This window comes from Pezoporus wallicus, unplaced genomic scaffold, assembly GCF_028554395.1.
Source record: "Pezoporus wallicus isolate ANWC-B61680 ecotype Strahan unplaced genomic scaffold, APGP_CSIRO_Pwel_v1 contig_227, whole genome shotgun sequence".
NCBI lineage: Eukaryota > Metazoa > Chordata > Aves > Psittaciformes > Psittacidae > Pezoporus > Pezoporus wallicus.
The window spans coordinates 14,377,859-14,394,017 of record NW_026635704.1 but is presented as its reverse complement, the minus strand read 5'-3'; the positions used below and the strand labels follow the sequence as shown (position 1 = coordinate 14,394,017).

The 16,159-nt window shown below is 36.7% G+C and overlaps 1 protein-coding gene across 1 annotated transcript in view; it reads left to right on the top strand.

Moving 5' to 3' along the window:
- The window catches only part of PRKDC (protein kinase, DNA-activated, catalytic subunit), an 81,865-nt gene that overhangs the window by 19,998 nt on the left and 45,708 nt on the right, over window positions 1–16,159 (top strand). The window contains exons 25-42 of the mRNA XM_057397750.1: window positions 633–785; window positions 1,048–1,155; window positions 1,934–2,160; window positions 2,597–2,691; window positions 3,632–3,731; window positions 4,725–4,858; window positions 5,388–5,642; window positions 6,442–6,668; window positions 7,570–7,778; window positions 7,911–8,043; window positions 9,097–9,255; window positions 9,566–9,769; window positions 10,718–10,903; window positions 11,828–11,932; window positions 12,949–13,116; window positions 13,396–13,523; window positions 14,519–14,726; window positions 15,691–15,869. Of these exons, the coding sequence (XP_057253733.1) occupies window positions 633–785; window positions 1,048–1,155; window positions 1,934–2,160; window positions 2,597–2,691; window positions 3,632–3,731; window positions 4,725–4,858; window positions 5,388–5,642; window positions 6,442–6,668; window positions 7,570–7,778; window positions 7,911–8,043; window positions 9,097–9,255; window positions 9,566–9,769; window positions 10,718–10,903; window positions 11,828–11,932; window positions 12,949–13,116; window positions 13,396–13,523; window positions 14,519–14,726; window positions 15,691–15,869 (2,978 nt within the window). The remainder of the gene's footprint in view (window positions 1–632; window positions 786–1,047; window positions 1,156–1,933; window positions 2,161–2,596; window positions 2,692–3,631; window positions 3,732–4,724; window positions 4,859–5,387; window positions 5,643–6,441; window positions 6,669–7,569; window positions 7,779–7,910; window positions 8,044–9,096; window positions 9,256–9,565; window positions 9,770–10,717; window positions 10,904–11,827; window positions 11,933–12,948; window positions 13,117–13,395; window positions 13,524–14,518; window positions 14,727–15,690; window positions 15,870–16,159) is intronic.

Here is a 16,159-nt window from a genome sequence, read left to right as displayed (position 1 = left end):
TTTTCATGCTAGCTGATAAACACTGCACAAAATAATGTCTTCCTTGTTAAGAAAAACTTGTTTTAATTAGTTCCAACGTAGTAGCAATTGTTATTTTGGTGCCCTTTCATGGTGACATTATTCTAAGTGTTTAAAAACTGAAGGGCATAAGTTGCTATGAGACAGCAGTGTGTTTTGAGAATTAGACCTAACATAAAAATGAAAATTTTAAACTAATTAATCTTCAGTGTTGTTTGGCCACCTCCTCCTCATGCCTAGCCTATGCACTTGTGGACGCATTCCAGCAGAACACTTAAACAAATATTTTGCTGCTTTGCTGGATTGGGGTGTTGATATCCAAAGAGTCCAGAATGGAGCTATCTGTGAAAGTACAATGATGGGTGACTTATCCAGTGATGAATTTTCGCCAGCTGAAAAGTGACTGCCCATGTTAGAAACTAAAACACGAAGAGAAAGGCCAGTTAGAATGTGTGTAAATGATTTCCATTGATGTGATCTGTTCCCAGAATGGTGATTTAGCATAGATTAGAGTGATTTCTCAAGTATTCTTGTGACTCATTCTCTGCTGCCCATGATTTTGTCTTCTCTGTGAAGGTAATGGATGCATAAGCAAAGGGATTTTTAAATTTCAGGTTGCTGCATGTGAACTGCTACATAGCATAGTCACATACATGTTGGGAAAAGCCTCTCAGATGCCAGAAGGATGTCAGGGTCCCCCACCCATGTATCAGTTACATAAGCAAATATTTCCGGTGCTGCTTCGTCTTGCTTGTGATGTAGACCAGGTAAACAGATTCATTCATAAGCATTTTAGCTTGTTTAAAATACGTTTTTATGTGAGAAGTAATTTATAATGGTTCTTTGCTTCATGTTATAGTATGACAGTATTCAGTCAGGTTGGCTTGCAGGTAAAATTGTTGAAATCCAGGAAGTTAGAATAATGTATTTTTAAACAAGCACTGCTTTTTATTCTTACCTATTTTGAATAGCAAAATAGCATGAAAATTTATTAGTGCTAGAAATATAGTTAATGTTTACTCTTTTCAGGTAACAAGACAGTTGTATGAGCCTTTAGTCATGCAACTCATTCACTGGTTTACCAACAACAAAAAATTTGAGAGTCAAGATACAGTGGCACTCCTGGAAGCTATCTTGGTAGGTCGTAAGTCTTTCTCCTCTTTTTCTCTGTGCCATGTGACTTTATTTTTTACTACTGAAAGAACCAGGAACCCGTGGACAGATATAATGTCTCCTTATTTGTCTGAAAGAAGGAAAAAAGATTAACAGCTTACTTTTTATGACCATCTAATATTTTTTTACTGAGATTTTGATGATGGATTTCTCTATTTCTTTGCAATTCTTAAAATGTAGGTGTGGCATCTTTATAGGATTAATGAAACACTTTTTATCATCAGTGTATAGAAGGAACTACAGAAATACTTTCACAATCCCCACACTTCTCCAAATGAAAGTTGTTTTGATATGTACTTAATTTTTCTCTAAGTTTCTTTAAAGCTTTTGTGTCTGGTGAAAGCAAATTTAAAACTGGCTTTGACCTGAAGTGGTTGGAAGCAAGGTAGGTCAGGAGGGTTTGCAGTACTTTTTGTAAATTAAAGTCAGTGTTTTTGGTTCTAAAGCAGAGGAGATTGGCTCATCCGGAAATGAAGTGACTTAGACAAGATTCCTAAACTGGTAGCTGAGACAGGGATAGAAATCCAGGTGTTTGAGGCCTAATCCAATCCTGTGAAGGCTAGAAATAACTGCCTTTCCCTTGGATAACAGTAATTTTGAAGCTTCATTTTTTCTGGGACACTTTGAGTTTTTCAAGTTACAAATAACACTGTCTAAATAAGCCGTCTTAATACTGCACTGAGACAATGGCAGGTTTTGGGGCATTTCATTGTGGTAATGAAATACTCTTGTGCAATTGCAGAGTGGCATAGTGGATCCAGTTGACAGCACTTTGAGAGATTTCTGTGGTCAATGCATACGAGAATTTTTGAAATGGTCCATTAAGCAGACAACACCAAGGCAGCAGGAGAAAAGCCCAGCAAATACCAAGTCTCTTTTTAAACGTTTGTATAGTCTTGCTCTTCATCCCAGTGCTTTCAGCAGACTGGGTGCAGCACTTGCTTTTAACAGCATCTACAGAGAATTTAGGTGAGCAAACAGAGCTTGAAACACTAACTAATTTGGAATAAAGGTTCGAGGAGATAAAATGAATTAAATGTAAAATAGTCACCCACTGAGACTCATTCTATTAATATATATGACAGCTGTAAAATTGAGTTACTTGGCTTATTTATTTTGAATTATAATTTTGTAGTTTGGGCTTTCAGAAAGAAGGGAGCATATAAATCTAAATTTCTATGAAGTTTGTGGGAAGTAATTTATTCCTTTTAAATGTGGTCAGCAAATTTCATTGCTGTTTTTCAGAGTGGTTTAAACGTATTTTCTTTGTGCAGACATCTTGTGCAGTTTATTTCTACAGTATTTTAGTTTTATTAATTTACTTATTTATTTATTAAATTAGAATGTCACACTTAGTGCTTCTTCTACTCAAGTTTCTTATCAAATTTATTCCTGATTTTTAAAGGGAAGAAAATTCTCTGGTGGAGCAGTTTGTGTTTGAAGCATTGGTTGTATTTCTGGAAAGTCTGGCCTTAACCCATACAGATGAGAAATCATTAGGTGAGCTGTAATTAATTGACTATGGAATTAAAAAAAAAGTCATCCTCTTGAATCTTGGATTAGAAAAGAAAAACTGCTATAACTGCAGGAAAAGTAAATGTGCTTACTTCTGCAGCAAAGGAAGGATCACTTTTCATTACTCAGGTTATTTGGTACCTAGTTAGGAACTCTTTGAATCAGCTTCTTTCAACGTAAAAAGGTGGAAGATTTTGAGCCCAGGAGAAAGAACCTTTTCACGTTCGATGACTCACAGTTTTATAGTAACGCTAAAAATGCTACTGGTGCTTCTGATTTGATTCCTGGATTAGCAGTTACACAGAGTAAAAATGTAAAGTATATTCTTTTATAACAAACAAAATGCCCCAAAAATTAACATTTCTGTATATTCTGTGGAAGATTTCCACTGTTTTGTAATAACCTTTCCTGGCCAACTTGTCCTTCTTCTCTGCAGCAGTTTGTAGCCTTATGAAGAATCCATGACCTCTACCAGTGTACTAATGATTCTTCAGTAAACCTGCTCTTTTATCTTCTTTTTTTTTGCCCCCCATGTTCTGACTTTCATCCATTAATAGTAATTAGAACGCACACACAAAAAGATGTTACAAAGCTTTATTTCTTACCGAGAAAACAGTTCAGGATATGATAAAGTGTTCCCAGAAGAAATAGTAAAATGGGAAAATTTTGTAGTTTCTCTGTGCATGATCACAGAAAGCAGAATACACTGTTTTACAGTAGATGCCTGATGTTTGGCTAAGGCCGTATTGGCCTGACTATTTTGTAATTTTATTCTGTGGCCTTGAAAAATTGCTTGTAGAAACACAGAGCTGATAGACAGTATCCTGTAAGTCTCTTGCATCATTTTTGTAGTGCTAATACCTCAATTGGTTTAACCAAGTTACTAGCATTTATTTAATAGATGTCAATTCTCTCTTTTTAACAGGTACCACTCAACAATGTTGTGATGCAGTTAATCACCTGAAGCGCATAATCAAGCATAAAGCACCTTCTTTGAACAAGGAAGGGAAACGGCGAGTACCACAGTCAGTAATTTGCCATTCTGGGGGGGTTGGTTGGTTTGTTTGTTTGTTTTTTTTTTTTAATACTGCATTTTAATTAATGATGTATGTAGTTCCATTCAACTCTTGGGATTCTGAATGAGGAATTCATCCTGTGGCTGTTGCTGATGCAGATCTCCTGATACGTCTGTTGAACCACTGATGGGAAATGCTGGCCATGATTTTTACAAGATCGTGATGATCACTTTATTCCAGCATTGTGAGCTTGCTTTAGTTTGGCAAGGACAGGTGGAAAAGAAAAGCAGATTTCCCTCCCAGCGGTGTTCATAATAACATTAGCACTGGTGCTACAAAGCACTTGGAGGAAGCTCCTTTGAAGTCTTTCTTATTGCTTTTAAGTGTTAGCAGAAGTAGGACAAATGGCAATAGAGTGATGGTCAGCAATTAAAGAAGGCTATTGAAAAAGGTAGAAGAAGCAAGAATGGATTCAGTATCAGGCTGGATGAAGCTGAGTCTCGTGGTCTGATCATATAGCTGACCACTAACCCTGCTTTGAGCAGGAGGTTGGACTGGTGACCTTCTCAGGTCCCTTTTTACCTGAATTATCATGTGATCCTAAAGAAACAGACAAGTGAAGTTTGAGAATTATCTCACTGGTATGGCATTTGGTAAGTTAGCAGAGTGGATGATTAGGGATGAGGAGAGAAACTGGGGGAGCTTATTTAAGCTTTAATCTTCATTTTTGTTTCTTTGTTAACAAAGAGAAGGGGAGGGACCTGATTCTGATTTTTAAATTGTTGCTACAAAGGCTACGATCTAGGGATCCAAAGTAAACTGAGGAGAAGGGAAAGCAATGCATGAAATGCTTGTAGAGGAGATGGGCTGTGCTTAGATAGGTAAAAGGACATTGATACTGCTCTTAGAACATTGTGATTTATTTTTTTTTTTTTAACTGGAAGACACTGGTTTCTTGGTAGATACCAAGAGGAATTGTTAATCCCTAATAATTTTGTGCAGAGGATTTCCAGCTACTAAGTCAGTGTGTCTTTTGGACATTGTCATGTGGCTGTTAAGGCAGTGTGGACGACCTCAGACAGAGTGCCGACATAAAGCCATGGAGCTCTTCTATGAATTTGTTCCTTTATTACCAGGTATTTTAAATCACAATGCACCATTATCTTTCCTTTCTAAACACTCTGCACAACTTCCCTCTATGTTTTCTGCGCAAAGTATTAATTACAAGAAAAAATATTTTTTAAATAAATGCCTGTTTCCTCCGTGCTATTAAGCAGAAACTGAATAGTTGCACATATTGGAAATCAAATACCGTGAGAACCTCAGGGTTTGTGGGATATTTGTGGGCATAGATGAGGGTTTTATTGTGAGCTTCCTTCTAGCCAAAAAAGAGAACTCAGAGGCCCAGAGCTGCTGTTGTATCCACCTATGAAGGCAGTATTTGCTGAGTGGGAACTAGTAGGAGTGTTTCAAAAACTGGCTGCTTCTTTGTGGGTAATTTTAAGTTGTATGACCAAAGCTACATCAGAACCAACACCCCCTGTGCTAGAAGATCCAGTTCAAAACACAAAGTTTGGGCATGTCCATCCATTTGCTCTAATTCCTTCCTACTTTGAAATGTGTTTTTTCCTAGAGAATTTATGTTTCTGTTTTTATTCCTACCAGGAAACAAGTCCCCATCTTCTTGGCTGGCTGATGTTCTAAAAAATCAAGATGCTTCTTTCCTCATTAACAAATTTGAAGGAGGTGGCAGCGATGCTAAAAGTCCATCTGGGATCCTTTCTCAGCCGACTCTCCGTGGTATGCAGGAGCCCTTCAGTTTACAGACTGTAATGCGATGGATGGATATGTTCTTAGCAGCACTGGATTGCTACAATACATTCTTTGAGCTGCGAATGATCAAACCTCATGAAATACTGGGTGAGTGAATAACTGTTGCATTAGGCTCTTTTCATGTTTGTTACACAAAGCCCATCCAAGATGAGTTCCTAACTAGGACTTTAAGCTTTATTCTTAAATACAGAGTTGATGAATTTGATAAACTCTCCCAAAGGCTTCAGTGACAGTTGTAGTACTAGGATGTTTTTTGATGAAGAAGTGCTTTGTTAACAGTGCATCTTAAAATGTTTCCTTTTAGTCTTAGAAATACACCTTTACATTTCAGTCTCTCAGTCATCTACTCACCAGCAACTTCTTTTACTCTCCCATCTTCAAAAATCATTCTGTACAGCCAATTTCCCTTTGGTAAGGAGAGCAGCAGATTATGTATATATGTGTTTGCGTGTTTATTTCCCCTCAATCCTTCCAAACCTGTTTACCTACTCTTTATTAATGTCTGGAGAATAAAGTTACCTTTTCATTTCAAGCCCTGTACATTTTCCCTTTCTTCAGTTCCTGATGCTTCACCTGCATCAGGTCCAAACCCCTTGTATTTGAATTTTGATTGGGTGCATTGTCATACCTTGTGTAGCCATAGGGTCTCTCGAAGAGTTTTTCTTTTAATTATTTATGACAGATTAAACAAAATGCTTTTTTTTTGTCACTAATAATATACTTGGATAGTTATTTTAATATGAAGTCTTGTACAAGTTCCAAGTTGTCTGTCTGTCAGTGTCGTCTCTTGGTTTAAAACCATACTGTAAGGTCATTGTTGGATGCAGCTAGTATCCAGTTAGTTGAGAGCTGCTGTATCATTTCAACTTGGTCTGATTCTTCTTAGGTATAAATGCAAGATCCTCATTCTTGGAAGCTGTGCAGTTCTTCCTGGAAACTATTGCTTTGCATGATATCAGTGCAGCAGAGCAGTGCTTTGACTGCAGATCAAAAGGTAGCATGTTCAGTCCACAAGAGAGAGACATGTATAATTACAGCAAGTGTACCATTATAGTCCGAATCATGGAGTTTGTCACCATGATCCTGGAAACGTGCCAGCAGGATTTCTGGAAGGTAGGCACTGAAATCTGTAGTGGATAAAGGATACAAATTTTATATGTAGTTAAAGATTTGTGTCTTCATTGTGAGGTTTGTTCACTGGAGAGCGTCATCTTTCGTGGTGCTTTAACTGAAATTGATTCGTCGCAAACTGTTACGGTCTTAGCGTGTAAGTGAATAGAATTGTACTGCACAAATGAATTTTACTGGGTGATGTAGTTTTGATTAGAGGAATTAACGTTTCCTGTATATTCCAGTTGTATATTGACTTATCAGTTCCTGTATGTTGACTGTGAGATTGCTGTTTAGTATGGAGTACTTGCCGTGAATATTTCCCCCATGACTCCTAATGGCCTTAAATGTGTGGAAGTGATAGCTGCTTAAAAGTCAGAAAGTCAGATTGTGGCAATTCTTTCTTGAATTCAGTATAGATACTAGGTCTCTCAGTTTCCCTAGCTTTGATGTAGTAGAAACTCTTACTTAACTATATAAAGTATAGTACTTGTAAGTCTCTTATGAAGTTTACACTGCCAAGTTTAGTTCTGAGACTGTGACTGTAATTTTCTGTAAATCTCTAATAGTGTGCAGACGTGTACATCTGGATTTCAGAGTGATTACAGGTGTATAATCAAGACTGAAACAGGCCTGTGTGGACTTAAAAGATCTTCTGTGCAGTTTGATGAGATAGCATAAATGCTGTGTATAATTTTATAGATACTTAATTTCTGTGGATTAGCACAATTGAAAGTCAAGACATTTCATAGAGTAAGAGAATGTCACTTAGTGAGAATAGTTACTGTTCCATATTTGGCTTCATTTTAGGTAGAAGAACTAATGATAAGTTATGGAGAATATAATAGGGAAATCTAAACTAATTTTTAAATAAAGCTTTTGTTCGATGTGTTATTCTTTTCAGCTACTTGAGAAGGAACTGCTTAATTCAAATTTTATAGAGCTTCTCGTGATGACAGTGTGTGATCCATCGCATGTGGGCTTTAATACAGCTGATGTACAAGTCATGAAAAATCTCCCAGATATCTCAGTAAGACTTATGAAAGCTTTGATGAAATCTCCCTATAAGGAATCTTTGAAACTGTGCATAAAAAAGAGAATCACACTGCAGAGGTAAGTGGGGATTTTCTGGTAAGCATGAATCAAGAATAAATGCCACCCACCATGAAAAATGGAAAATATATAACATGGCTGCACATGGAGCTCTCCACCAACGTAATGTTCCTGCTTCTCTTTTCTCATTAGCCTTGAGGACCTTTGTTGTGTTGATCTGTTTAATTCAGAGGCACGTTTTGATCAAGTTAGGTTTAGTGCTGTCCTTTCTGCCTGCAAGCAACTCCAGAAATCTGGCCTGCTTCATTCTGTTCTTCACAATCAGGTAATTGTTTATCCAGAAAATACAGGTGAATATTTTTATACAGTAAAGGGCTTTTCTTGTGTAGGATGCCAGTATGACAACAGAGAACAGGTCAGATGAAGAAGTTAAGTAAAATGAGATCAACCGTGAAGGACTGGACTTGAATGGGACCAGAAATAAATGTTTTATGTTTATACTACAAATCTGAGTGGCATAATACTTGAGGTTTGAAAGATCTTTGTAGTTATGTCTTTCTCCAATTTCCAGTTTCCAAGATCTGGAGGCAACCAGAATCTACCTAAAACTTCCTTTCACTGAACTTCACAAGACTGAAAGATCGAAAAATCGGGATTCACTGTCCTATAAAGGAGACATTTTTCAACAATTTTTAAACAGAGAATATTCAAAGTGATGAGAAAGATAAGAAAATTAATGCCTTCTGGCTGATCAGAAGCAATATAGTGAGTCTGAGTTGCAGGAAAACGGGATAGAAAGTGGTTGGGGGATGGGGATCCAGGCTATAGTTCTCAAATTCTACTAAGTTTCTGTTTGTAGTAAGTCTCTTTTATTTCAGGCTATACGACAGCCACAGACAGAAAATTTGTCTATTGGTGAGCAAGGCTGTATGTAACAATTAACAAAATATTTAATTTCTATGTGGGTGTTTGTCATCCATCCTTTATGTCTAAACTAAAGTTAGAGCTGTGATTGTAGGAAGGAGCTGCATGGTTTACCTTTTGTGGCCCATCCGGTTTGACTAAACTTCATTTTACTTCTGTAGTAATAGTGTTACCTGAAAAAAAAAAAAAAGTCTGGGGAGGATCAGAATCTTTTGAAGAATTTCCAGTTACTGTTAGCTTGTTCTGAGCTTTGTACACAGCAAGGTTGTGTCATAAAAAATCTTGTTCCTCAGTTAGAAAGGTGCCTCGTCATGGTATATTTGCATTACTTTATAAGAAGATGTCCTGGAGTTCAAGTGTTTTCCTTAGCTATACAGATGGATTGGAAGGCCCTTTTGTTATTTTTTTTTCAGTGTATATTAATTATCACTTGTTTGTTTGTTTATTTCCATAGGATGGAGGGCCTCCTTTCTCAGTTGGCTCTAAACTTCTTTCAGTTATTTATAAAGGCATTGCACCTGGAGGTGAAAGAGTATCTCTTCCACTGTTAGACATCAGCAGCAAGAAACTAGCTGATAGACTCCTGCAGCTAGCATTTGATATTGATGACCAGGTAGGATACAATTCTCTAGTTTCAATACTCAATCATTGTTTAATATGTCTCATCAGTAGTCTTCTACCCATATTTTTTGTAGCAGAGACTGAGGTTTTATTTATTACATTGCAGAGGAGCTGTAACAATTCTCTGGCTTAATTGAGTGACAGTTGTAGATAACAAGAATTTCAGTGTTCTGTTTATACTTTTTTTTTTGTGCTTTCTGGTAACATAAAAGAGTTTGGGATGGGAGCTTTAAAAAACTCATATGAATGAGTGGAGTTTAATATGCTTGAGGGTAACTGTCTCTCTGCCTTAATTTTCCCAGTGTGAGGAGCTAGTAAGTCTGCTCTTGAACACAGTAGTGTTATCTGTGCCGCTATCAGGAACATCACAGAAGAACCTGCTCAATTTCTGTCATGGACAGTATTTCTACAGCCTGTTCTCAGAAACCATTAATCAACAGCTGCTGAAAAACCTGGATGTGATCATAGTCCAGCTTATGAAATCATCTGTCAGCAACCCCCAAATGGTATTGAACTTCTTCTTTAAAAGGGGATTTTTAGAATATTAGGAGTAACACTTTGTTGTTGTTATAGGTAGATGTAACTGAGTGTGTTGTGAGGTATTTGGTTGCACTTTGGACAGCATTGCATTGATAGGTTTTTAGGTTTGGTGCTTTTTTTTTTTTATCATGGCCTGGTGGCATCTTCATGATCTCTGGCAACTTGACATAGGCTGTCTCATGTCAGACTGAGTGGAAAGTGCTTACATATTACCTATTATGAAATTTTTGGATTTCAGGGTTTCTTTGCATAGGACTTGATGTCAAGAATGTCCATTCAAAACAAGTCTGGTAGTCCCCCTTTACTGTGCATTGATTTTCATTGCAGAGTGGTCCCAGAGATGTAGACTGAATTTGTTTTGGATAAAACTGAACTGGAAAATTAACTTCAGCTGCTAAAGGGCATTTAGTCCATAGGACAAGAGCAGGGCTAATATTAAAAAAGTATTAAAAAGAGAGAAACACATACACAACTCCCTGTGACCTGAAATACATACAGGGTAGTTGTCAGGTACTCATTCTCGGCACCAGTTGTTTTTCTCCACAGATTTACTCCTGTTGATCCATACTACTCACTCAGTTGTGTAAGATGTACAGCTCATCTTCAGATCCACAAAGGAGACGTGTTATAATGGAGAAGCCTCCTTTCAGTGCTTCTGACAAACAGAAGGCTCATAAAGAAAGATCAAAAGTTCACTTTCCCTTTTGCTTAAAAAGATGCTCAAGAAAGCAGAGAATCCTTTTAAAAACATCTTTTTAATCCAAGATGTTATGCTTAAAGGTGTTACTTCCAAGGAGCGCGTTAAAAGACTGGGAGCATACTTTTGTAATACCAGGAATTGTTTAATTTCATCGTAGAGAGTTGTATATATGTTGTTTGAAAGGCTATTTCTTGTGATTTGCTTTTCCTTCCAGGTTGGTAGCATTTTGAATGGCATGTTAGATCAGAGTTTTAGGGAGCGTACTGTACGCAAGCAGCAAGGAGTGAAACTGGTGACAGCTGTACTAAGAAACTGGGAGAAACTGGACAGTTGGTGGGCCAAAGGTTCAACTCCCGAGAGCAAAATGGCAGTCTTGACCCTGCTGGCAAAAGTTCTGCAGGTATGCATTGCTTTATGAACTCCAGGTAACTTTTCTGATGCTGTAGGAATTGTGTCTTGTTTTCAAGAAATGCTGTTACATTCTAATGATTTGTACTGGGGGGAAAAATGTTGGAGAATACCAGAATCTGATTATTTTATTTGCAAAGTACAGAAAAATATTTAGACAGGCAGAAATTTCTAGATTTTGCACCACCCATTTCCCCACCCCCTTTTTTTTTCTTTTGTGACTTCTGTCATGTTTTAGCTGCCTCTTTTCCCTTTGGAGAATTGCTTCAAGTGCAGGGAGTAAACTTTGAAACTGAGCAGCTTCTGATAATATTGTTTGTCATGTTGGCATCCAGAAAGTCACAATGGAGGAGTTCTACACATACCAGCAGACTGCAGAAAGATCTTCAAAAACCTTTGCTTTCTGTTAAATTGGTGGTTTGGTCTTTTTTTCTTTCTCTGTTGTGAAAACATAATGTATCTACTTATCCTTTGGGGGTTTTTAGGAACTTGCAAAAGTAGCTGTATGCAAGTATAAGCAAAGATTACTTACTGAGGATTGTTTTTTTTATATAATTGCTTCTTTTTAACTTGAATTGTTTTAAAGGCATCTGTTGGGACACAGCATGTGAGCTATATTGCTGTATTAGCTGGCAGTGAAGTGACAAGCAGGAAATCTGACTTTGAGAAGAAGCTTAATGTTTTCTTGATCTGGAAAATACCCAACATTATGATTTTGTTTCTAGTGTTTAGGTGGTTTTAAAATTCTTCTTGGTTTTAAAACCAGAATAATTCTGTGTGTGCTTTTTGTTAAGTTAGTGTATTTTTGGAAATAATCCTATAGCTTATGGGGGCTTTATTGTTCATTAATACAATGATCTCTTTGACTAGTGAAAAAAAAACCAACCTAATTGTCTCGTTTCCTGTGTCATTCCAGATAGACTCTTCAGTTTCTTTCAATACCAGTCACGAAGCATTTACAGCTGTTTTTAATACCTATACCAGTCTACTGATTGATCAGAATTTAGGCTTAAATCTTAAGGTAAATTGCTCACTTGAGTGGTTTCTCTGCCCTCCCCAGACTAGAATGTTAGTTGTTCAAGAAATTCACTGTTATTTGGCTTAAATTTTACCTTACTTTGCACAGTAACATGAACACTACTTCCTTTTTTTTTTTTTTAATGCATTGTTGAACATCCTAAAAATTGCAAATTATCCTTTTCATTCTTCAGACAGAAAGCAGTATCGCAGTTGTCATGCCTTGGGTTTAGGTGCTCTTTTGTATTCCTGCCCAAATGAAAAGACATGTAATTTTTAGGAAAAAGAAAAGTGCTGTCAGTTGCAAATTGTTTAGAACTCTATAGTGTTCATTTGAGAAATGACAGCTTAATAAGCTTTTAGCAAGGAGCGGCATTTCCTACACATCAAATTACAAATTTGCATGATTTTAATGTCCATGTCTGCAAGTGTGAGACCAGTACTAGTGGATTAACTGCTGTACGTGGCTTGGTCAGGAGAGGGAGATAAAGTGCTATATACATATTGAAAGTGGAAGTTATAAAGGACCATGGAGCTTAAGGTTGGGACTAGAAGATTAAAAATTTTGTACTCATGAAACAGCTTTGCATGTTTTCTGCTCTGCCAGCCTGACTGTAGCTAGACAGGGTTTTGTACTTTACAGTATATTCAAAATAATAAAGTTGAGGATCTTGGTTTAGCTGCTGTGTTGCACATTAAATCAGTGACTTGTATGAGAATGGATGCTTGCTTAACAGAACAGTGGGGTCTTATTCATAGCCATGTCAGCCATGAGATATTAATTAGTTTTTAACTCAAACTCAGTAGTGACCAAAGCTGTTTCCTGAACTGGCACTTGAAAGGTGAGCAGCTACATAACATCTCTTTACCAGTACACCGAACCATTGAATCAGTAACCACAGCCACTGCTGCTATATTGTGGTCCTATTTAGATTGCTTCATAGTACGAGAATAATACAGTTTTTTAGTTTGAAATTACTTGTTTGGTTTTGTTTGTTGGGTTGTTTTTTTTTTCCTCAGGGCCAAGCAGTGATAATTCTCCCTTTCTTCACTAATTTGACTGGAGAGAAACTTCATGACCTTAAGAATGCTCTTGATCAACTTGTGGCTTTCAATTTTCCTATGAGGTCTGATGAGTTTCCCAAAGGAACCTTGAAGCACAATAACTATGTAGACTGCACTAAGAAGGTCAGTATTTCTAACAAGTATGTAATTAAAAGTCTAAGTGAATTGTGTCTAGAAACAGTGTTTCACAGGATCTGGAATTATGCAGTAGGTCTCTCAGTTCACAGAAGAAAATTAGCTTTTTAGTTTCTGAGTATATCTATCCAGAAGTTTAATGTACATTAAACAAACATATCCTTCTGTGTATCTGCTTCTGCTTAGTATTGAAAAATGATGACATAATTTCATTGAATTTATTTCATCCAGTGTGGCTCCTTTTGTTATTCATTACTTCTTTTTCAGTTTTTAGATGCATTAGAATTGTCTCAGAGCCCAATGTTGTTGCAGTTGATGACGGAAGTTCTCTGTAGGGACCACAAACATTTCATGGAGGACTTATTTCAAGCCAGCTTCAAAAGAATTTCCAGAAGGTCAGTCTGTTGGATTTTGCTCTTGTTCTCATTGAATTTTTGCAGAAGCAAATGTTCTTCCCCTGTTGTGTTGTTCTTGCATTAGTGATGATTTACAGCAAAAAGTTTTACATAATAGTTTTAATCCAGATTTTGCTATCGTCTTCACATTTCCAAACTATTTCTGAAGTATGAACAAGTAGCACCAATTTCCAAATGACACTTCCAAAGCCTGAGCAAATTTTGTAAAGCTTTCTGTAAATTAGCTTTTCTGGCAGATTTCAGTTGAAGATAGTAATTGTTTGTGATACCTGTATTTGCTATCCGTGTATAAGTTGATAGCACTTAAACTGACAACGAATTACTTTGTTCAACCCCTTTGAAAATACAATAGCACATTTATTTAATTGAATATTTCCAGGGTGCTAGATTGTAGGCACAGATGTGCTTTGTCCCCCTATTTGGTTTGGTCTCTTCCAAACCAAACATTTCCGATTCATAATGGGTTAGTAAGTAGTGACTGTTTAGGAGCATGTAGTTTCCTGAACCAGTTCACTTATCTTATGCCCAAATCTCATGTTTGAAATTTTAGCTTTTATAAAATTATTCATAACAACAACAATTTATCTGGTAATGTGAGGCTTGATAGGCCATAACAGTAAAGTCTCCTTGTTTTTTTCCTTCTTGTTTGCCTCTATCCTTCATATGCACTGGTAAACTTACAGGATTTTTAGGTTGTTCAGTGAAAGGATCTGAGAAAGCTAATGCTTGCTTTTGAATTGAACTATCAAAAGGTACATAAAAAAGTTTACCATCTGTTGCAGAGTAGGAAGCTGACATTTTCTTTGGCGAGCTCCACAGTAAGTGCTGATTAAGCCTGATCTTTCATGTCTTGTAGGATGATAACCCAAGAGGGTATGAATGCAGGCAATAAAAATTGTAAATGTCGCAGGGGTTTGAGACATAAATGGAGCCTGGTAAAAGATTTTTAAATTTGAGATTTCCGTCTTGTTTAGGAGCACCACTGACAAACAAGTGTTATTGTTGGACACTATTCACAAAATGTTCCAGAGTGAAGAACTACTTTCAAATACTACTCGTCAAGCATTTATGGATCGTTCTCTCCTCACTCTCTTATGGCACTGCAGCTTGGATGCACTGAGAGAATTCCTCGTCAAAATTATAGTGCAGGCTATGGATACACTTAATTCCAGGTTTACAAAGGTATTAATTCTTTTTTTTTTTTTTAGGGTTGGGGAAGGTCTAGTAAAATGTTGGTGTTGGTATGTAGGTTTCTCTTAGCTTTGAGTGAAATGTTATTTGCAAGTGTTTGATTTCTAGTTTTCTGTATCTTGGAGCAGAATTTTGTACCAGTTACACAGTTCGATTATTATTGAGAAACTTTTCTTTATTCCTCAACACGCTTTTCTTTTGAAGTTCATGTATGTTTGCATATCTACTGTGTATAAAAATCAAAGTTGAAATTATAGATATATATAAATAAAGGGGTTTGAAGTTCTGTCAAAAGCAAAACCCTATTCTGACTTTGAAATATAAAGGCTTTATAGAATTATAACCCGTTACTACATTTTAGGAGAGAGATATTCATCCTCCATAATGAAAGCTCAAATTGGGTGCTTCACTTCTAGAGAAATAAATACACCTTCTCATCATTGCAAAGATCCTTCAGCAAGGATTTAGGAACACAGATTTCTTTTCTCTATTTACAGCCTATCTTCCAATTTAGAGTATAGTTAATGCAATGAATTTGTTGTCAGTGGAGGTCTTTGCTCTTGCTGTAGTCCCACCTGTAGTTTCTGTTGCTATAATTATTGGCACCAAAGGAACTTACGAATGATACCCAGTATAGTAACATATATGTACATTTTGTTTACAGGTGTAATAAGTCTGAGCTGTTACTTGTTCTGCTTATTTTACTCCAATATCACTATAATGATTTAGGCCAATTGTAGTTAAGGCAGCTCATCTAACAAGGAGCAGGTCAACGTAGTTTGAATACCTGTGTTACACAGAGTCTGTGAGTTTTTCAGCAGCAGCAGCTCTTTTCTCTGTTTTGAAAGGTAAAAGTAAGCAGAAGGCTGTTTAGTAGAACCTGCAGTAACTGTGGAGCTGCTTAGGAAGGGCACGATCCAGAAATCTTCCTGAGGGTTTGCTTATTTGTTTCCAGTCTAATGAACATGCTTTTGACACGCAAGTCACCAAGAAAATGGGCTATTACAAGCTGCTAGAAGTGATGTATGTGCGTCTTTCAAAAGAGGATGTTTACTCCAAGGACTCTAAAATTAACCAAGCTTACCGTGGCTCCATGAATGTAGAAGGAAATGAACTTACCAAGATGCTAGTAAAGTAAGACTATTATTGATTTTATTTCCTTTTGATTTCTAATTAGGTTTTGGGCAGATAGGTTTTTAAGTATGCCGTATAAAGCAGAAGATTGATTTGTGCAGGGGTAAATGTAATCTGTCATGTAGCTTTTGATTTTAAATGGAATACACAATATTAAATTTGCATTGACAGAATGATCTCTAGTGTAGACTACAATGCTGTGTCAGGATAACTTTTCCTCCTGCTTTTGCCTTTTTTTTTTCTGTTTGTTAAGCTTGTGCTTTTATTTTTGCTTTTCAGTATGATTCTTG